Source organism: Melopsittacus undulatus, chromosome 5, assembly GCF_012275295.1.
Source record: "Melopsittacus undulatus isolate bMelUnd1 chromosome 5, bMelUnd1.mat.Z, whole genome shotgun sequence".
Classification (NCBI taxonomy): Eukaryota; Metazoa; Chordata; class Aves; order Psittaciformes; family Psittaculidae; genus Melopsittacus; species Melopsittacus undulatus.
In genome coordinates this window covers 56,746,917-56,769,988 of record NC_047531.1, presented here as the reverse complement: position 1 = coordinate 56,769,988, position 23,072 = coordinate 56,746,917, and the positions used below count along the sequence as shown (strand labels likewise).

Below are 23,072 nucleotides of genomic sequence, written 5' to 3'. Positions count from 1 at the left end.
AAGTGATGCAGACATCTCCAGGCTAACATAGAGACATAAGGAATTTAAGTACCATGAGACCTGTTTATCCCATCTGATTTTGAAGTCTTTCCTATGTGTGTGTAATATTTTTTTATCTCCTTTTGAAATTCCATTAGGAGTTTATGTATGTATAACTAATCTACCTTCTGAAATCTGATCTATTAATTTTTCATTTTTGTGAGACAGTTGGTATAAAGAGTAATTAGAAGTTGTCATAACTGCTGACATGAAGGAAGATGGTCTTTAGTCTGATTACTACATGTAAACTGTGATTGGTTTGTAGTTAGGATTAAAACTGGGGGCTTTGAGGGGTGTACGCTATTTGTTCTTTGAAAGATGTCAGAATTTTAGATTTTCAGGGTCTCAAATGTAAGTACCAACATATACCTCTGAGCAGTGGGCCTGTGTCCAGGGCTTCTTGGCTAGTTGTGCAACAGCAAATGGAGATGGCTTCTTTTATGAGTTTGTCTGTCTAGGCAGTGGTTCTTTTAGATTAATAGACTGCTGAACTGTTCACACTGCATCAGGGTCTTCTCTGTTTTTCACATTGCCCTGCCGGTGAATAGGCTGGGGGTACATAAGAACTTGGGAGGGGAAACAACTGGGACAGCTGACCCAAACTGGGCCCAGGAAAACCCCAGACTATACAATATTGTGATCAGCAATAAAACCATGGGGAAAAGGAGGAAGAGGGATGTTTGGCTATACAGTGTTTGTCTTCCCAAGTGACCATTACACATGAGGAAGCCCTGCTTTCGTGGAAATGTTTTCACATCTGTCTGCAAATGGAAAGTAGTGAATTAATTACTTATTTTGCTTTGCTTGTGTTCACAGCTTTGCTTTACCTGTTAAACTGTCTTTAGTCTTAAACCCACAAGTTTTCTTACTTTTGCCCTTCTGTTTCTCTCCCCATCCCATTGAGGGGAAAGGAGAAAGCGGCTGTGTGGACCTGTGCTGCTGGCTGGGGTGAACCTACATTACCTACAATTTGCCAGTGGCAACATGAAAGTAACAGCTTGCTTTCTTTCAGTTCAGGATCTCTCAGCCCCAAGATCTGATAGCTTGTTGACATCGTGGTACTCTTTACTGTATCATTCCTTTGAGTGCAACCAGGAAGAAAGAAACAAGTCTCCAGTCTGTAGTTTTACAAAGTTATCTTCAGCCTGGATTTGTGGGCCTGATTTTTAGTTATTGGATCTAACCATGGGTAAATTTTGTTGTGAGAGAAGATGCATGTTTGCTTTACTAAAAAAAAAAAAAAATCCACTGGTTTAGGATTTCGGTTAGTATTAGGTGTGTTCCAGGTATGTGTTCCAGCAGTATGTTACCCTTGCTTACTTATCTTCTAAATACCCTTACAAAGGCTTAATCATTAGTTCTTCAAGAAATCCGAAGGTCTTGGTACTTCAAAAGGAAAAACTGTCATTTTCTCAGATTTTCATAGAAATACCTAGGTTTCTACAGCAAACTGGCATTACAGATCCATAGAAGAAAAGTTATTTACCAACTCATTTGACCTTTAACAGTTTTCTTTAGGTCCCTGCACATAGTTCATGTGGTGATTTCTCTGCTGTATTGCAGATACCTCTGGCCCTTTCTTCCTTACTGAATATTTCAAAACCTTTGCTACCTAAAATAAAGGAACCTCCTCAACATATCTGTTTGCACTCAGGTCTCACCTAAACACAATTCTGAGTATCAGTCTTGAATTTGCTATATGGATGCTTTTTCTGTGTTTTGCTTTATTATGCAACTTGGTTTTATAATTTTTGCAAAACTAAGGCTTCACCATCTTCCTTATTAAATGGAGTTTTCATCCAAAACTGGGCTTTTTATACACCCTAATCATATAATATTATTTTTATCTCTTCCTTCCAGATACTAATGAGGAGTACTCAGTGATAGCTGTTTACTTGGCAAAATGGTAGACAGTTTGGCAGTAATACTTAACAGGATCTGGAAACAAGTTGTCTTTTGTTTTACTTGGTTACTTCTCACTCTATTTTTCATACACATCTTCTTATTAGATGCAACAAAACTAGCAGTTTCCTCTGTATCTCTAATTGGAATAATTGCTTTCCCATATAACAGGACTTATGTTTGGTGTTTGTGGCAGTGTAAATTGCAGAAAAATACAAAAGCAAGCATTTGGAACAATAAAGAAGTCCTGCCTGGTGTTTCATTTCTTTTAATATTCTGAATGTTTGTTGAAACTAACTTGATTTCAGTACAGCTGAATATCTATGGCTGGCTGTATCATACAGTCAAAAATAAGTGCTTTTGCTCTTGGCAGGACAAGGTGGTACTTGTGTACAACAAGTCTGACAACATTTTTTCATGTTATAGCTATTATTTTGTAAAGATTGCTTGCATCCAATATGTGATGACAATGGAAAAAGCTTCCCAAAATTGTACACAATAAATACAAGTTTTATGAATACTTAAAATGTTTTCTTTTCTCTTACTTTTTACTATATTGTTTCTTGTATTTCTTTTATTGTTCCAAATGATCTTGGTCATGTAAATTTGAAATACTGTCTAAACACCATGTTGCAGACGCATACAGTCTAATCCCAAGACTTTTCAGGCTGGATTTGGGATCCATTGCTGTTAATGTGTGGACGGATCCACTATTTAATGGAAAAGTTTAGTTTGGGAAATCTGTTAGGCTAAGACTAGGATTATTCGTTTTAAAGCCAGGAGGGAAACTCAAATTACAGTTTTGCGTGTCAGCAGAAATCCTTGTCCATAAAGAAACAGAATGTTTATGGATCAATGGTATTTTCAGTGTGACTTTTAAACTTAAGTTGTTATCTGCAATTTTAGATGCTTTCTTTCTGAGAGCAGGACAGTAGTTCTGTTTCTGTTTAGATCATCCAATGATTTCAGGTGTTTAAAAAATTTCTTGAGTTTTATATTTGAGTAACCATGACCACATAATTGCTACTTTTTTCCTTAATCTTTGGTGATATTTACTGTGGAAACCAGTGTTTAGAACCTGTTGCTTAACACTTGATGTGATTAATAAGACATAGTTCAGAAGAAAGGCTTAAGTGTAAATTACTGGTTAAACTAAATTCATTTTCTGTCTATCAGAACCCTGAAAATTTAGTATTGTTTTCCTATATTCCCACACTGCAAAAACATTCAGTAGATGAGATGGTATGGAGAAGCAAGTTTGCCACCTGTCTAAAGAAATAGCATGATATTTTTGCGACTGAGGGGGGTTTGTAGGTGGTTGTTGGGGGGTTTTCCCTGCAGGTCAGAACTATTTATGCATGAAAAAATACCAAACTATTATTTTTGATTCTTAAATTCTATGTTACAGTATCCTGGAGCCCTCTCAAATAGAACAACTTCTTGGAGACTGATTGTGGCTCATTTCAGTTCACCCTTCTAAATAAATACATCCTGATAAAAACTCAATGGGCAACAAGTATCCCACTTCTGTAGGCATTTCTGAAGATCCATTGACCCTGAAAGTAGTGTTCCTCTTGTAAAGGATGTCTTAGTTTGAAGACTATTAGAAGTTTACTTCCTAAGAGAAAGCAGGAGACAACAGGAGGACTTGAGTGATATGTAAAAATGCATATGTCATGAGAAACAATCTTCTTTTGGGTACTGTAGTATCTTTTTTACCCTGAAATGTTTGCAGTCTATACTACATTATATAGTATGTAATTCAATATTTTAGATACCTTTACTGTGAAATGTGTTTTTGTTTGAGAATGAAACCAGCCCTTTGATGGTTAAATTTGCATATGTATTTAGATTCTCATGGTGACCAGTAAACAACTACTCCCTCAATTGTTTCTATTGAGACAGGCAAAAAATAGATATTCCAGGCTTTATTTTTATGGTGTAATAGAGGTTTTGTTTAGTTTTTGGTGTTGGTAGAAAGGTCAGTTTAAAATGTAGAACCTTATTTGTTAGCCTCCTACCTGTCAACACACAGTATCTAGTCCAATAACAACAACCAAAGAAAAAACCCAACAAGATGAATGCAGTAAATTGAAATGTCTATTTAATCAGTTATTCCCCAAATACTCACTGGTCTTCTTGAATTTTGAAACGAATACCTTTAAATGTTTTTCTCTTCATTCAACTAATATTCTTTTTCTTTAAATTTAGTGGTCTGCTGGTTCTGTTGCTGCTTCATTAAGCGAAGCACAATGTTTCTGTCATAGCTGAATAACTTAAAAACAGTTGTTCTGAGGGTAAGTTTGATTGCAGTATAATTATTCTGGCCTGCTAGAACCTGCAGGTTTTGTTGAAGAAAATACTTCTGTAGTTTAAAACTCAGAAAAACTTTCTCTGCTTGGAGCAAAAGTGTTTGAAAAGTGAAAGTGCAAACTGTAGAAATTCAAAGTAATTTTGGCAGAAGGACCTTGCCCTTGTTAGAGTTACATTTTTCTTAGCCTGTTGTTTGCTAAACAGATTTGGCTAAAGCTTATTTTTAAAGGCCTGCCTGGACTGACTACTGCCATTTGTTCAGAATATGAATGTTTGTGGTTTACCTGAGGTTCTGTCCTTGGAGACATTTTTATCTCGGAGAAATAAACAAATAGTTCCTCCTTCTTCCCATTCCACTCTCTGTCCTCTAATCAGCATTATAAAAATTCATCAGGCATTCAGCAAGACAGAGTAGCAGCAGAGGTCACAGTTATCTTCCCTGGGTGTTACTGACCTCAAAGTGAAACCTCAGTTTTGCTGAGAGCATTGGAATGCTGACACTATTAAACATAGATATTGTTTTCCTTTTTTAAATTTAAAAGGAAAATATGCATACTGAAAATACATTAAAGTTGTAAATTCTAAACCCAGAAAATGAAGGTTGCAGCATGAGTTTTGTCCTGTGGCATGCATTTATTTATTTTAGAAACCTGTTTTATAGTCTGTCTCCAACTTAGCTATTTTATAGTTGGTCATGTGCAAATTTTCTTGAGAAGCAAATAAATAGGAGTAGGAAGAAACTTGCCTATCAGATGCAAAGTGACAGTAATATTTTTTTTCATGTGAGATGCTGTCTAGCACTCAGTTGATTGACTTCCCTGTACCTACAGTCAGAAATTACCTGTTCCTAAACCAGTTTATAAAAGCATGTATAAAAGCATTACTTATTTCATATTACATTTCTCATATCGTTTCCTCTGTTTGTTGGCTGTACATCAATCTGCTAGTGGTTTTAATGTGCTAAAAAGATGGTCAAAATTGCTTTGGAATGTGGGAAAAAAAAGAATTCCCCCTTTGAAATAGTATAGATATTAATTTGCATTTTTATAAATAGAAAGATAAAATAGATATATTTGTAGATTTAGATTTTTGTGCTTTGTCTCATTTTAATTTTCAAGGGTGCCTAAAAACTTTCAGTGCTTGCCTGTGGAGATATAAAAATAGTATTATAACTTGATGGCATAACTAAATGCTGTTTTGCAGTTGGGTGTTGATGGACATGCAGTGGTGCTGACTCAAACCAGGTGAATCTTAAGATTGGGGATCATGATCTTGTTGTCTAGTGGTTAGCAAGCCTGCCTGTTCCGGAGTTTATACCTGGTTTTGAAATCTGTAACTAAAGTCTATGGAAGCAGGAGTGGACTTTTAGCATAGTGAAAGGATCAGGAGAATATGTTGTAAAGGAGTATGCAAATTGCTTAAAAAATAGATTGACTGAAAAAGTGCCATAGAATATACTTTCTGTGGTAAATTGTAGTTGATCATTATTTCTTCTTCTCCTAACTCTCTATCTTCCTGAAGCTATCCCTGTTTTGAGGAGAAGGCTAGAATAAGTGACCTGCAGAGGCCCCAGCCAATAAACTAAATTATTAATATTATGATAGAATTATCCCGTATTGGTTAATTCTACTAGGTCATTTGGGAATTTTGTGTGTGTGTTTATTGTGGAGAGTAAATGTAGTTCTGTGATGTAGGTTTTTAGGGTTCAAATGAAAAAAAACCCAAACATAAAACAGAAAAGAAATTCTAATAACCCTTTTTTGGTTTTTGTTTGTAAGGCAGAATTGTTTGGACTAATAAGTATTTCTAAATCTATTTTTTCCAGGTTACTTTATATTTTCCTTTAAATATGATGCATGTTTTTCAGTGGAAGTTGTACATTCCAGTTGTGAAGGCCTTAAGATTAAGGTACAAGTTTTGATAGATAATACCCATGTCCCTTACTACCCCAGCCAGTTCAGCACAGACACTTATATTCAGACTTTCCTCAAAGTACATTTTTGTTGTTTCTTCCTCATGGTTCCTACCCTGAGGATTTGATAGTTGCAGAAGTCTTTGACTGAGCAAAGAAAGCAATTTAGAATGCTTTGCATTTGTAAAGTAGCTTTTTACAACTGTAACTATAATGACTGAAGCCATCTTTTTGCTCTAATGGTGTGTTTCTGCTGTGTGCTGAAGGTGATAAAAAAACGAAAGTGTAGTAATCCTCAGGTGCATTTTCAGTTTTGTGGAATGATGGAGTCCAATCTGTATGTCAGAGAAACTATGTCATGTGAGAAGAAACAAGCTAAGGAGCTAAGATAAGAAAGCTACGTAGTTTTTTTTTGATGGCTGGTAATTATTTTATGTATGGAGGAACTCTATCCCTGCCTGAGCAAACAGATTGGTAGAGAAAGTATATGGAATAGAATTCAAAGCGTGTCTCAAGCTTCCTGCAGTTGCAGATGAGTTTCTGTATAGAATAGGAGTAGAATACTGCATATATCTGCTAAACACAGTTCTTTGTTTCCCATTTATGGATGTTATCATATAAGCAGCATATTAGCTTGCCTGGACATTTACTGCTGAGAGTGTACTGCCAGTGCTGGGAATTCCAGACATCTTTTCAAGATAAGATAGGCATATGATGCAGTAAAGCTCTAGAGTTCAAGTTGTAATGGATAACCTCTTTAAAAAAAGAATTATCTTCATGTGACTACCTGTATACCCTCTAATTCATACACACCTCCTTGTATAGCATAAAACAATAGATGTTTCCAGGTCAATGTAAAAATGCTAGCATGTTTCTTCTGCAAATGAAACTATTGCAGAGCTAGTTGTTTTTCAGCAGTCTCTTGTGTTAACACTCTTTTCAGGTTAGTCCCTTCACACACAGAGTTGCATTTAATATTTTGAGCTTTTGTGTGTTTTAAACTTCTCAGGCTATTTTTCTGCAAAAACCCTCTTTTTCTTTCTTGTTCCTTATACCTATGTACCTTGAGGTTTTTTTTTCCTTTTACCTCTTGTATCAAAGTGAAGTGGGAAAGTAATGTTCATTGGATTCTCAAAAGAATATATTACCAAGAGAAGCCATACATCTACTTAACTCCACAGTTTTGAGACTTATCTAAGTCCTGTGGTAGTGGAATCACACACACAGCACTTAACAGTACATTATCCACAACTGTTACTATCAGTTATTAGTGTAGTTTCGTATATTATACAGACTGTTGTATTTAAATAGTAACGGAATAGCTATCCCAGCAGGTAGATACCAATACAGTTTACGTGCACACAACTGGGTAATGTCTTACCTCCAGGCTTGATGTAGAAGCAGTTAAGCTGAGTTTCGTGCACCAGCTTCCCCTTATACTTCGTTTCAGGTTCCCCTGGGTGGTGGCTGGGTAGCGGGTGATACGCTTGTCGAACAAAGGCTTGAAACATTTTAAAATTCCAGGGAGAGTTGAAAGAGCTGAACCTGAGTGTATATTCTGTATATAGTAAAGATAAATTCCTTTTGGTCAATTGTTTCTTACTTCAGAGTTACTTTATAAAATTGTCTTGTTCAGAAGTTAAAGACTGAAGGTTTCTTTAAAGTACTGCTAACTCAGTCTTTTAATCTAGAGTCTATTTTCTAGCTCTTTGAAACCTCTGCAATATCTTTTGCATTATTCTTCCTTTCCTTGCTCTTTGCTCCTAATCCTTTTCTTGTCCTCTGTGCCTTATGCTCAGTTTGAGTCTTCTCCTCCCCCTGTGATTTTTCAGGAAAACTTGGATTGAGAAGTGAAGATAATGGGCGCCATCCACCCGTCAGCTCATCACCTCACCGAGCCATGACGATCTCTGGTTTCTGTATATCAGCACAGACTTCTCTGATAATATCCTCTTGTGTTTGAAAAAAATAGGTTTGTCTAGTAGGGGGTGGACTTCACTCCTGACATAGACAGAAAACTTCTCATGGAATGTGAGCTTGCTCACTCACACTCTTTTATATGTGTGTATATAAAAAAATATTTGTAACCTTCTCTCAAAACATGGAAGATAAATATGTGAGCAAGTGTATCCCATAGTGCATATACAAGCTGCTCACTTCTGTCTAGTATTGATTTAATACAAGCTCTTGAGAGTCTCATCAGCTCTCTCTTCGTCAAAACAAGCCTTAAATTGGCAGTAAACAATACTTTTCAATTACAGGAGGAAAAAAGAAAGAAACCCTTCTCAAGTATAAGATAGCATACCCTTTAAAGGACAAGGAATGTGTTCTATACAGAAACACGGTGCAACTGCTCCAGTGGAATTCCACTAAGGCTGCAAATGCAGTGTTGTTTTTTTGTCGTAACTGGCATACAAGCTCGTAACAGTATTGGCTTAATATTTGCTGTCTGCTCTGCTCTACTGGTTGCAGATGCAGCCCTGTTGTTGGTTTTGCAATGCAGAGCTTGCTTTAATAAATTTTAATGAAATGTGAAATCTTCATATCATAATGTGTTACCTAAAGTCAGTCTTAAAAAGAGAAAAAGTGGGTTTTACCTGCTAGCTTCACTGTTTTAGACGTACATACCGCTAGGCCTGTTGGAGCCTGTTTAAGTAACCCTTTTGCATAACAGAGGTATTGTTTATATGAATAAAACCAGCCAGGGATCCTGTAGCCAGGGCAAAAAAAAAAGTAAGTGATGTAAGACACATGCTTCAGGTCAGAAGTCAACAGTAAAGGGACTAGGAAGATTCTTCTTGTGAATCATCTGGTGCTAGTCATTGTCTTACACAGGGAACGGACTTTCAGTTTGATGACCTCCACCAATTCTTTTGTCTTTGTCAAACAAACTGCCTTCCTGTAAAATTTCAGTATTATTTGCTTTGCAACATCCAGTATTAAATCTTCTACACAGGAATGTGTAGCATCTCTCAATGAAAAGGTTAATGAAATCTCATAATAATTAGAAAAGAGAGAAATAACATTGGATATTTATATAAGGTATCATATGCCTTCCTGAAGTTCTTTACTGCTTTTTTTTGTTGTTGTCATCTCTCTTCCAGTTTTATTCTGGTTTCTCTCACGTGAATATTTTGTACATCCTTAGTCTCAAACAGAAAACAGAGGTTAAAATTTGCCCTGAAGGAGTTAAAAGCTAAAGGAGGGGATAGATGGAAGAACCTGAAAATGATTACTGATATGTTTTATTCCTAAAGGATTTTGCATGAACTGGCAAAGTGCTGCTGACTTCTGAAGCAAAATGAAATATGCACTTTTACTTTTTGTATTAAAATAATACAATTAATGTAATGAAAATGACCCAATGCGGAATTTCAAATTTTTATTTAATTTACATGAATTTCTATTCTATATTAAGGGACTCAGAATTGTGGGGTATCTCTCAGTGCTGCTATTATGAAATATCTAGCAGCTAATAGAAATGAGTTTGGTAAATGTGAGGAGTTTTTCATGTTGGGTCACAGGTTTAAAACAAGGAGATGCTTGTCGCTTAAATTGCATTTTCATGGTGACAGACTTGATCTCAGGAGTACGTTCTGTTTTTCCCTCTATATGTATACTCTCATGGAATGTCTGGTTTACAAGAAGGCAAAAAAGTCAGTAAGCTGCTGATGTTTGTAGTAATCTGAAGACTAACTCCAGTAGTTAAAATAAAATTTTAAGATATGTTAAAAAATAATTACAGCAATCAAAAGAAAAAAGCATTAAGGTAGCTCAAAGAGGTATTTGTATCTTCCTGAAACAAATTACTAGGTTGAAACTTTGGCAAGAAAAACGTGGGTCATAAAGTATTAACAAAAATGTATAAAATACGTTGTAAGATTAAATGTAATGACCCTTCAGTTTTCAAGCATGTGAAAATGCAGTGGCCATATGTGAATGATAAAGGGTCCAAGGTGTAGCCAGCTACTGAGATTTAGCTTGTGAGCGCAGCATGAACTTGCCCACAACTGGAGTAAACCTATTACTGTTTGCCTGTCATTATGTGGGAACAGTGTAAATCACTTCTGTGCATGTGTATTTGTATTGTATCATTAAAAACTGTACGTCAGAATTTCAAAAGGCAGCTCTACAGATAGGCAGGTGGTGTTGAAGGCAACATAACAGCTGATTGTAAGAGAAGGAAAGGCTACAGAGTAGTAGAGAAGAACTTTTTAATGTGTTGTCTTTGACATGTTGACAGGCTGTGGCAAATCAGTAAAAGCAAAACATAATATGCTGTAAATATGAAATTAAACATTTGAAATTTCAGGAGGAGTAGTTGACTGCCTGTTTCTATGTGGATAGTTACGTTCTTTTTCTAGCGATTTCAGGCATAGAGATGGTTTAAGGGAAAATTAAGAAATTGCCTGCCTCTCAAATGATGGGGTGTACAGAGCTTACAAATGGAAAAATACAAAGTTGATTTTTTAAATTTTGTTAATCTTGTGGTATTACTTAGCTGTTACTTTTTACAAGAACAAGTATATATATACAAATGGCTTAGACTTTTAAGAACTCAGTCCAGATCTGCAAATACATTTCCATTACTTAGGATCTGAAGGTATGCAGTGAAGAAATAAGAGATGAGATCACAACAGTCAGAATTAGAAACATCATCTATAAAGTTGCTTATTTCCTTTTTGAAACACTCTTTGAAGTCATTCATAATTTTGTGGGAATTAAACCATTTGGGATGACAGGTCTTCAGAGTGATTAATAGTAAAAAAAAAAAATCAGGTTTCAGGAATAAATAAAATATCATGCTATTAAATACCTATTTGAAGTTTAGATATTTTTCCTTCTTTTTTTTCTTCTTTTCTATTGTCATGGTTTAACCTCAGCTATCAACTAAGTACCACGGAGCCACTCACTCACTCTCTTACCCACTCCCCAGTGGGATAAGAAGGAGAACTGAGACAAGAACAGCTTAATTATTAAAGTACAATGTAATACTAATACTACTGTAGTACAATGGCTCACAGCCCATGACCCAGCCCCTCTCAAGGCAGTGATCAGTCCCTTGCAGTTTATATACTGGGCATGATGTGATGTGGTATGGAATATCCCTTTGGCTAGTTCAGGTCAGCTGTTCTGACTATACTCTCCCACTCCAGGTTCTTGTGCTCTTCCTCACTGGCAGAACATGGGAAACTGGAAGTCCTTGACTTAGGGCAAGCACTACTTAGCAACAACTAAAACACTGGTGTCTTATCAGTATTGTTCTCAGACTAAAGCCAAAACACAGCACTGTACCAGCTACTGGGAAGAAATTAAATATCCCAGCTGAAGTTGGGACATCCATTTTACTGAAAAATCAGTAGAGTTTGGAGAATAATTTGAACTTGAGTATAGCTCAGGAATTAAAGATGTACTTGGGCCTTTGCTAGGTATCTCAGAGATGCATTTTAAAAATCATTGGGAAGATATTCTTAGATTTGACTAAATTATAAATAAAAACCATGATTTTCAAATCTGATGAGTCCTTTACTAACCATGTATGTCACATACCATAGAGCAGATTTTATCCTTACAGGTGTAAAAGCCCAGATACTCACCAAAAACTGTAACAGAAGCTGCTGCTTTTCTTAATGCAGTGGAAGGAAGGATGGAAACAAAAGGTCTGGAAATTGAGAAGGTGAAGGCAGCTCTTCTTCCTATTCTTTCAAATAAAAGCAAACTTTTTATTTTTTTTTTTTTTTTTTTTGCTGCTAGTTTGGGAAGGAAGTGTTGTCCCCTTCTTGACTGAGAAGAGTTCTCATTGATTTTAGCTAGTTGGTACAATGTGATGTGCAGAATCAGAGAGTGTGGTTTCTGGTTTAACCTCTTCTGCTGGTGATAGTGTTAAGCTAATGTAAGCTTTTCTCCTAATAGAAGTTATGAACATATATTGAGCCAGATTTGTGTAATGGCATTTTTGTAATATGTTCAATGAGTCCTATAAATCAGGGCCTGGCTTCATTTCAGTATATATAATATATGTTTTATGGTTTGCTGTAGAAAGTTAGCAAAGAATATAGAGTAAGCTAACACAGGTGATAGTTTCAGGTGTTGAAGAGTTGTGTGTCTTTTCCACTGAGCCATTCTCTGATGGAATTATAGGAAGAATGCTACTGTTGACTTAGGATATTTGGATTTGATTTGTAGCCTTACCACAGGCTTCTTCGCTTACCTTTCTATTGTCATTGTCTATCATTCTTTTATATATTTTTCTTTCACCCACCATTTGTTTTTCTTAATACCTCTTCAGTTGGCTTTTACGCTCCTTGGATGAGGCTGTTTAATCATTTCCGTTATAAAAGGCAGTGGAGCTCCAGTCTGACGTGGACATTACAGAAGTCTATTGTGAAATAGTAATGAGAACCACTTGTTATTTAAGAACAATTTAGAAATAATAACATTAAAGGATTTATTAAGAACAACTTGTTATTTTAGAAATTGATAGTCTAACATCTACAGACTTCCTGCCTTAATTTCAGTGTTATGCATCATCATGGTTTAAAAATTATTTGGAACTGATGATGCAACGTCAGGCGATGTGACTGGAAAACCAGTGGTGGGCGGGGGGAAAATAAATGCACTAAAAGCCAGATGGATCGTAACATAGATGCTATTCCTGTGTCATGACTAAAAATTTCTTGTAGCATCAACAGAATGCAATTTTAAAGGAAATCTGGAAAATTCAGTTTGCGTTTGGGCTCTTTTCCAAAAACTAAAGAACCTGCTGATGGACTCTTACATCTGCTGAGCTTTATGGAAATAAATGGATCAATGGGCTTTAAAGTTCCCTACAGTGTATGTTAGCTTTGAGGCTCTTTAAGGGGCATTCCAGTGAGGCAATCTTGTTTACGTCTGCTACAGAAATGACATTTTTTTCATACAGAATTCTTTATAAGTTTTGATAAAAAATCTGCCTGAAGTCAGGCTATCTCAGTAGAGTCACAGACATGATTTAATAAACAATCCACCATCTCTTAAGTTGTCAAATATTTGCTGAGTCTATCTGGAAGTCTGTAACACAGCTGTCGTGACTGGTAGAAGATGGCAGGGATATTTCAGGGTCCATCTTAGCAACAAAAAAATTGTTTCTTGTGGTGATTTTTAAGGCATAGTTCCAGACACAATTAAACAGATGGTGGTGGGGAACTTTCTCTTGACTTTTGGAAGTGTTGCCAGTCATTGCACACTGTCAAACCATATGCTTTTGGGGAAAGGGGTTTTGAGGGGCTTTAGCATTTTATTGGGGGTTTTGTTGTTGTACTTTTTCTTGGGTTTTTTTTTATTTTTTTGGTCTTTTTTTTTTAACGAAGCTGCTTGGGCAGTTCCCTCATCACTTAAATTTGACTGGTTAAGCTGAAACCCAGCTTTTTTCACTCTCCATGTATGATCAGCAGTTTGCATTAGGATGCAAAGGATTCTTTTCCCTTTAATAGCTTATTTTTTTTTCCTGATTGATCATAGAATCATAGAATGGTTTGTCATATGTAATGTTTTAAACATTTGAAATAATGGAAATACAAACTTATCCTTTTCTCTGTCTATATTAAAAGTTCCCCATGTAAGTAGGTCAGGAGTCTTATCAACTTCTAAATGAAAGAACTAAATGTTTGATTATTTAAGTTGTTGGGTTTTTTCAGCAGCTTTTTAGGAATTTAAGTTAAGCTTATATCAAAATATGGCTTGTTGTTGCTTTAAAAACTCTTGCCTTGCTTCAGTTTCTTTACATTTTATTGCCTGGGACATCATAAAAATCGGTTCCTCTTTGAGAAGTTCCAGAAATAACAGGATACATCTAAGCTGAATTTCCATTACTTAAAAACAAGTAAGTTTTATATATAATTTGTATTGTACTGCTTTACACAATGTAGAGGAGCAAGAGACCTAAAAGTTCCAGTACTGTTGATGAGCCACATCACTATCAATGTGGCAGTATAATAGGGAATTTAGTATTCTTCTAGTGGTTTGTTTTTAAAGATCTTAATAGCTAAGCAAAATGTTGTGTTTGAAAGAAGTTTAAGGCTGTAAAGAATTAAAATAACTTTAAGACTCCTAACTAGCAAAATCCAGAATTAAGGCTGCTTGTGCAATCTCTCTTTTTTGCTTATGAAATTTCAAATTATGTTATCATCTTCTTTTGTAATAAGGGCTTTGCTTCAATTATCAAATAGTCTGAATGGCATTCATGTAAAGAGCAGCCACTCAGCACGTCTGTTTTTTCATCATTACTGATATGTGGGACTGTTGCTTTGTTATATGCCACTGAAGTTGTGTGCTAGTGACAGAACTGTTAATTGCTTTTTTTTTCTTGTTGTTTTCTGTGATACTAATCAGTATAATAACTGATAAATAATGAATAAGCTGAACTGTTGTACCTTGCTCAATGTAGAAGTACTACTATTCCCATTTTACAAATTGGGATCCTAGGGCAGAGTAGTTACAATTGCAGAGATCAATTAAGTGTAGGATGTCTGACATTAATTACTCAGACCTAATTTTTTCAACATCGTTCATATGTTCAAACCCACTTCGTATGGGCTTCAGTTGTGATTATAAGTAGCTGGTGTTTTTGCAGGTTATGCATTCAAATCTTAGACCGAAGTTTAGGGCCTCGAATCTAACACTGGTAAATGTAGCATACGCAGTCAGTGACAGCCACTTAAGATGACATTTCACAGCTTATGTATCATTGCATAATATCTCTGAGGCAGTGTCAGAGATGGAATTCGGCTTGCCAAGATAGCGTGCAGCTGCCTTAGCTGCAGGGTTTTTATATCGTCTTTCCTTTGTTGTAGTCCTCTCTTGCTTTACACTGTAGAGCAGGACGTAAACTATCAATAGGCAAGTCTCCTTTACTACTAGAGCTGAGCAAAGGGGAAAGAACATCATATGCCTATATTGTAATTGTAAAGATGGTATCAGGGACAAAGGGATTACATCTGCACTGGAGCAGAAGAGCACAGAATCAAAGTGGCATGCTTGAGTTCATGTTTTAAGTTAAGAACTTGTAGATGAAAAAGTATCATTGTGAATATAACCTACTTTGGTTCTTTTTTCAGTAGGTCCTGCAAAATGGAAGCTGCAATATTCTAAAAGTGCTAGGAAAAGAAATTAAAGCATTGATAGTTTGCTGAATAGTCAAACATTACAGCAGAAAGAAAAGATGAGCACCATAAAGGTCTCTGACTACCTCACAAGATGTGTGTAGAGAAACTGCTGTTTAATATAGCCAAGTGTGCATATATATATTCAGGAGCAGGAGTCTAGGCTGTACGTAGGGGATAAAGTTCCTTGAGAAGCTTAATATCAAGAATAAAACATTAAAATTAAAGAATAATTTATTTATTTTTAATACCAGTGAGTGTAAAACAGTATCTAGGTACAGAGAGTCTCTAGTCAGTAGTTATGATATTGTTGCATTTATTTTTACCATGGTTAAATACTGTAGGCAGTCTGGAGCAATAGCTTTAAAATAATGTGCTACAGGTAATTTGATAATGGAAAGACTTTGGTAATGGAAATGCCTATCCAGAAGACAAAAATCTAATAGCTGGAAGTTGAAGCTAGACAAATGAAGAGTAAAATAAATAATCCTAGAGAAATGCCTTCCCTTTTAACAGGATACTTAATGTGAATTATGGCAGTTGATGAATTCTTCATCATCATAATAAATAAAAAGTTTCAGATTTTGAGAGGTTAGAAATTGTCATCTATAATTCTGGTAGATAGCAGCTGTCATCTTCTGCTTATAAATAGTATCGAGTGCTCTAGTGTGTGTGAGGACAGGAGAAATCTGTAGCCAAAAAAATGAAAATTGTAAGGCAGAAGCTGTAGAATTGGCTCTGAAGTCATGCTTTAAAACTTAAATAGTGTACTTCCTTAAATTCAATCACTGAGCTACATTAAAGGAGCTTCACAGATTTTGTTGAATTTTCATTTTTTATGCGTAACAGACCTTTTTCAGATTCTAAACATTCTAAAGACTGATATCTCTTAATATTAGATTACTTAAGTAATTTATTTAGCTTATTCCCATTCAATATTAATTGTATCTTGTTGATTTGATAGCTGCATTATATCCTAGTTTTGTTTAATCTTGTTAACAACATCATAACTTTGGTGCCTTTTTTTTTGTTTTAATGTGATTGATTCATTACTAAATCTCATTTCATTTAGTAAATTACTTTGGAGCTATTGAAAGTGTATGAATAGCTGTGTACCATCTTCTCAGTACAAATGTAGCTTTCCTTATTGGGCTTTTGTTGGCTGCTTTTTATGTAACTGGCTCGCTTGGTTAGCAGAAGATACTTGACTTTTTGTTTTTCCTTCTGTTTTGTTTTTTTTTTACAATAATCTCTTCTTGAATACTGTATAGCAAAAGCTGGGCCTAAAAGTGACTTAATATTTCATCTTTTGTGCAGCAGCAGAAGTACTTGCTTTGTGCATTTGCTGTATAGTGATTCAGTTGTGCCTCCACTGAAACATGATTCATTTTTAACATGTGAACATTTTAATGAAATTACCACCCTACAGATGATACTTAGATCAGGATTTCCTTTTTGTCAAACAGTCTGATAGAGATGGAAGGCTGATAAAAGTGATCTGTTTAGATTTAATCGTGATAAGTCATGCAGTGTTTTCATGCTGGTGAAATCTTGTAGTGAAATTTGTACTGTATGTCTGTGTAGCTTTTATTAGTGAAGAGCATGCCAGGTTCTTAGCTTGCCAGTTACAGTTTATAGTCATCTTAGGGTCTTTTGCTGGTCCTGTAGTCTTACGTATTGTCATACACATAATTTTTTTATTTGCTATTTTGTGTTCATCATTAATCAAGACTATGGCCATTAATACCCATTTTTACTACTACTACTTTACTACCCTATTTTACTACTACTATTTACAATTTTATTTCCTTAAATGTAGATATAGCAGAATATACTGCTGTAGTGTGAATTTATGCCACAGTTCTTGAGGTGATAAGGATCCAACATGAAAACATATGTTAGTGTACTTTGGATACCTGGTTATTTCAAATTTCCATCACGTTACTGCCTTCTCACTGATATCTAGTTCTCCAATGCATGAAGGAGCTTGGGGTACATTGTGGTTATTTGTCAGTGTATTTGGAAGCATTCATCTGTTCTGGACAGATGGGAGAAGTGTGGAAGGAAGAAGAGGAGGACTGTCCACTTCTGACAGATTTCTTTACTGAATGTGTGAGCTGTAGGTGCAGAGGATATTGGGTTTTGGTCTTAGCTTGCTTTTAGCTGTGCTTCCTAGGCTGGTTGAAAGTACCATTTAATCGAGGTGAGAAAGCAAGAGTGGGTAGATGGTTTGAAGCTCAGTTAACATCTAGGCTAAAGGTCTCTGGAACTTCAGTATCATGACTTAAAACTTCAGATAAGAAGCTTTGGTGTATTGTGGTGTATTGTTGAGTGATGGTCTGGTGGGAGAAGCAGTAATTAGTATCCTTGTTCCATGATCTGAAATGGGTGTGCATTTTTTTGAATTGTATTTCAAAATATTAGCTGTAGTGCTGCAAAAGCTGAAATGATGTTTTACTATGGTAATCAGTTTGCTTGTGTTTGTCACTGAGTTGACGTGAACTAGCTTGCTCTTGCTGTTGATTCGTCTTTCAATCTCTAATGGCCAGAAGCACTGCAGTTATTTTCGTAGGACTGTCAGTTTTCAAATTCATTAGGTATTCATAAATAGTCTGTGACATGTTTGATCAGTTGGCCAAAAGGTGAAGCTGTTCAACCCGTCTTGCATATTGGTGGTGCCACCAGCTGTGGCAGACATTAAAAAAAGAAAGAGAAGATGGAGCAGATGGCCAAAGTTTCATCAATATTTTTCTGCACTGGAGATTCTTTTATAACAAAGAAGAACCTTGATTAAAACAAATTTGACTTGTCTGGGCTTTTTGGTCTGCTTGCTGTGCTGTTGCATTGAGAAGAGTACGAAGTCACAGTTTTCAACTATATTCCATCACAAAGATGTGTAGTTTTGTGTAATAGGTTGGTGCTTTGGAACCTTGTGAATCGTTCATATGCTTCTGTGCAGGTTTGCAGTTTATTATTGGATGCTCACTGGAATGTGCTAGAATATTAATGTCTAATATAAATTCATATTTTAATATATCTATGTTACAAAACTGATACTCTGCAGTTCAGATCAGCTCTTTACGTTGTTCATTTATAGAATCACTGTTGCATATTATGTTGCTTGCCTTCTTTTAGGTCAATAATAGAAATCATCACACTTTTCAAAAATTATTCATAAAAGGACTGTACATATTTTAGAAGTTATTTTTTATATGTCTGCAGGATAGCTGTTGATTTGTGGATTTTTTAGGCTTTTCACCAGTATGCTGTATTAAATAACTGAACCATTTTTAGCTATATAGAAGATAACACACAGCTGAAAATTTGAGGGGGAATGGCAATACGTATTACATTTGTGTCTTACGAGCAGCTGTATATTTGTTTTCTTTCCAAACATCAACAAAGCGAACTTATATGCCACGGTTTTGGTTCTGTGGAATTGAAGAAGCAATTGCTTTTGGATTCTGCTAATGTAAGGAAATACTACATGATCAGGATCAGTGCTGCAGTTGTTTTTAAGCAAGTGCTTATGCCCCTTTAACATCAAACATAGTAGGGGCTAGATCTTAAGACATTAGCAATTGACATTTCTGAGTCAGGTGAAGGCAAAACTCTTTGCCTGCAGCATGGCAGGAAGGGAAAGTGGAAAAAAAAGTGACAGCTATGTGGTAGCTACCATGTCATGTAAAGGGAGTGTGGATGTTACACAAGGTGATAGGGGAAAATCCATGTTAACCTTTTAAGTGCTTCTCCCTTCCTCTTCACACAGCAGATTTGTGTCTGAGGTTAAAACTAGGACTGTTACTAGGACAAATGTGGACGGGTTGATTTGAGATTGTGTTGTAGATTTATTCTGAGGCTATTTTGCCAGAGCTGCATAACGTGGTTGAGAGTGGAAAAAATCTCCCTCTTTATGACGATTGTGGAACCTGCACTAACTGCAGTTCCATTGTGACTGTTACCATAATGATGGTTTCATTAGCAGTGTGTATGTCTGAGAATCTTGAACTACTAGTAAATTTAAATCTGTCATGGCTGGGCAAAACTGTAGACACTTTAGTGGACATCTGAACTTAGATATAGATTTTCTATACTGGGGTTGGCTACAGATAATTACTTCTTTGGTGGTGAAAATAATAAGCAACATTACAGGAAATTTACAGGGAGTTCATGCTGTAACAACTTTGATGGTGTATAAGGTAGATCTGAACATTGTTGAAAATTAAATCAGATCTTCCTTGCTTATGTGTGGTGCAAAACTACCTGCCCTATGCTAGCCACTGAAATCTAATAGATACAACAACTGAAAAAGAATGAGAGAACAAAAGGTTTCAAGGGAAAAAACCTCAAGTTTAGTGTTCTGAAGAATCAAATACTTCTGCCTTAACTGAAGGTTCAAGAGCCTGTAATTTGCATCCTTAGAGATATGCCTTTGATCTTTTTTTGAATTTGGAGGATCTGAGGTGTCATGTTTATAGATGGGGAAAGCATAAATAAATTTAAAAATTCCTTTACAGGTCACTTTTAAATGTCTACCAGGTAGAATTGCTGTTTGAGAAGATGCTCATAGTTTGTGTTTGATGTGCATTTACAGTGTCCATATATGGGATTTGGTTTTATGATAAGGAAGAATGCCAAAGAATTGCAGAGCTCATGAAAAAGTAAGTGATGGGTAAACAAGACTTTTTGTGCCTTTTTTATGTATGTATTTCTGTACATACATGCACATTATATTGCTAGGATGGTCAGACTTTTCTATTTTAAAGCTATATGTATAGAATTTGTTGCAAATAAGGTCACACCTGCATTTTGTATAAACAGAAATAAGTCAGTATATTGCAAGACTTTTTCATAATTTGCTGTGCAGCTTTCCAGCTACATCAGAGTGTAACAGTTCATCTGTTTTATTTCCTGACGACTCAGAGATCTGTTTTGAAGAACTGTATTCTTTGGGGTTTTAATGTATTTTTTGTGTTTGGGGAGTTTTTCTTTTTAATGTTGCTGTTATCTTTTTTTTGTTTTGTTTTGTTATATCAGTGTAAATGTGGGCTATCATGAAGGCATACAGTAATAATACAGTTCTGTGGGGTTTATCCTGTTTATACATCATGGTTGAATTCCTGGTTCCTCATTTTGTAGGAATAGATACAAAATTCACTTTGTTTTTGGAATATAAAGCAAGACTTTCATTAGCTTTGAATTCATTACTTTTATGTACATAACATTATTTTCTACATGTTATATAATCTTTAATTTTGCAGTCAAGTCGGAGATTAAAATTTCAAACAGAACTGTATTCTCAGCTGTATTTTAACCTAACAAGATCATGGATATTTTTTTTACTCTCACTGCTTTCTTCATGTGTCCAGGATGGAAAGGGCTCATTCTTCTGCTCTGCCCTCTGGCTGGCTTAATGATGGGCTTGTTTGCAATGATCTTTTTTATTACTATATTCTGCAGATTCTTGTGTTTGGAGGGGAAAGGAACTGAAGTCTTCTTACAGATATTATCAATATATGCAATCTAAATTTTTTAGAGCTATAACGTAGAGGATATAATAAAGGGGGCCAAAGGCAGAGATTGGATATACCGGTTCCCTGCACTATATAGGGTTGGATATACCATCATCTCACAGTTCTTTTAAGTGAGAGGAGGAGGGATGACATAGAGCCAGGTCTTTGTCATCCCAAGAAAAGCCATAGGAGGTAGATACAGTCAAGCTGACAGCATTGGGTACTAACAGAGTGCAATGTAAAGTCACTGTCAGACCTGTGAATCTGCCCTTTTCAAGTTATCTGTCCCAGTGTAACAGCTTCCCTAGACAAAAGCATGCTGAGGAATTGACATCAGCTTTGACTGCTAAAGTTACCAAGTGCACAAAATCTCATTTACGTACCCTGCAGTACAAGTCCAAACAAGGCTCATTCTCGCACATCTCAATCCATAGCAAAGTGCTTTAACTCTTCTACCACTATGTTCCAGAGGGGATTTGTTATAAAATACTGGATGGGAAGGTAGTCATATTTCCTCCATATCTCTTTTTTAAAGTAATACCTGCTGCTTTTCATTTTGCAGTGACAAAACTTTGTGAAACACACTGTGACAATGATGGAGGTTTGTTGCTTTTGCTGGATATCCTACAGCAATACAATATGTCAGTTTTGACCCAAGAAATAATTGATGGGGATGAATTCACAAAAATAAGCAATGAACCTTAAGAAACCCAGTTTTTGACAGCTCATTTTAGTTAACTAGCTCAAGTTTCAGTTGGTGGTGATTAGGTACTCTCAAACTGGTAATTTACTACAATAAAAACTAGTTTTCAGAGGATTCCTCTGCAATTGTAAACCACATGTAGTGGCTTATAATAGCAGTGTTTCATATAGATAAAAAAATACCCTGTTGCTCAGCCAATTGGCTGTGTGTTTTAATTCTCAGCATTCTACAATAATAGTAAAACAGCTGGGGCAGGAAATTGGTTATTTGCTAGTAGTTAATGACTGATTTGTGTGTGTTTGCTATCCTCCACCACCAGTAGAACTGAATAACACTCTAAATTCCCTGATCCTTCTGGGTATAGAAATTAAGACTGAGTTATGGAAATTTTAGTCTATGGCCTACTGTATTCAAGATTGGAGAAAAAGAATCTCATGCCTGACCAAACTGTGTTTTAATATAGATATTTTAATAGAGATTTTTTACACATTTAAATATAGATGGGGTAAAAATAGTTTGGGTTAATAAAGCAGTTATGGTTAAACTCTTGTCTGTTTTTTTTGTCTTGTATATTCTCCTCTCACCTTCAACTTTCAGCTTAACTCAACAGGAGCAATTCAAAGCAAAGCAGGGCGTGGGAGCAGGAGCATCCCCAATGATCATGAATTCTGCTAATAACAAAGAAGTGGATATCTTACGAATGCTTACCAAGGCCAAAGATGAGTATACAAAGGTGAGATTTGCTATCTACAAAAGAGGGCATTTCTTTTGACGATATTGTGATGCCAACTTACATTACAATTTAAAGCATAAAAGGTTTGGGTTTGGTTTTGTTTAAATAGTTCTACTCAATGTGAAACTGATTTTGACAGTGTGCTCTCTCATTTTTTGTAGAAGTGGCTGATAGAAAAGTTTTGTCAGAATTTCCTAAAGATTCAAAAGGAAAGAATGCTGTCAATAAAAACCTCTGAAAGGAGAGCATATTTATGGTTGGTTATTTGTTGAATACTGGGGGGTAATATGAAGTGTAAATCAGCTTTCATTTTGACCCTTAGAGCTCTTATGCTTATTGCTTATTGAGTAGCACCTTGAAGTTGTGTCCTTCTTGTGGGTGAAGTATTCAAACCTGCTAGTAGTTTCTGTAGTTTGTACAAATAGCTTCCTTCAGAGAAGACCTTTTAACAGTGAAGTTACTGCTTTTAATTGTGCTTGTTAGCTACTTTCAGATACTAATAGAAGGCAATTAAAGGTTGAAATGTAGTGTAATTTCAGCCTATGTGCTGCTTTGGTCTTCTGAGGCTTCTAAATAAAGAAGTAACTAATGGACTAATAATACTCTGTATTATTGAACAATCAAAAACGTTTTACTTTGGGGAATAAACATTAGGAATTTTAACTATTCATATATATGCTGCAAATTGTTACAGAGCCTGCAGGTTCCTACTGCCGTTTCCTGTATTTCATGTTTTGTCATGCAATAATAAAACTCATATGTGTTATTGAATCTAGAAATATATCTTCAACATAGCAATTTAAAAAGAGGAAAAGTT

The 23,072-nt window shown here is 35.7% G+C and overlaps 1 protein-coding gene across 1 annotated transcript in view; it reads left to right on the top strand.

Annotated features, from left to right (window-relative positions):
- The window catches only part of DCP1B (decapping mRNA 1B), a 46,074-nt gene that overhangs the window by 5,367 nt on the left and 17,635 nt on the right, over window positions 1–23,072 (top strand). Inside the window, exons 4-5 of the mRNA XM_005144413.2 lie at window positions 19,901–19,967; window positions 22,120–22,255. Of these exons, the coding sequence (XP_005144470.1) occupies window positions 19,901–19,967; window positions 22,120–22,255 (203 nt within the window). The remainder of the gene's footprint in view (window positions 1–19,900; window positions 19,968–22,119; window positions 22,256–23,072) is intronic.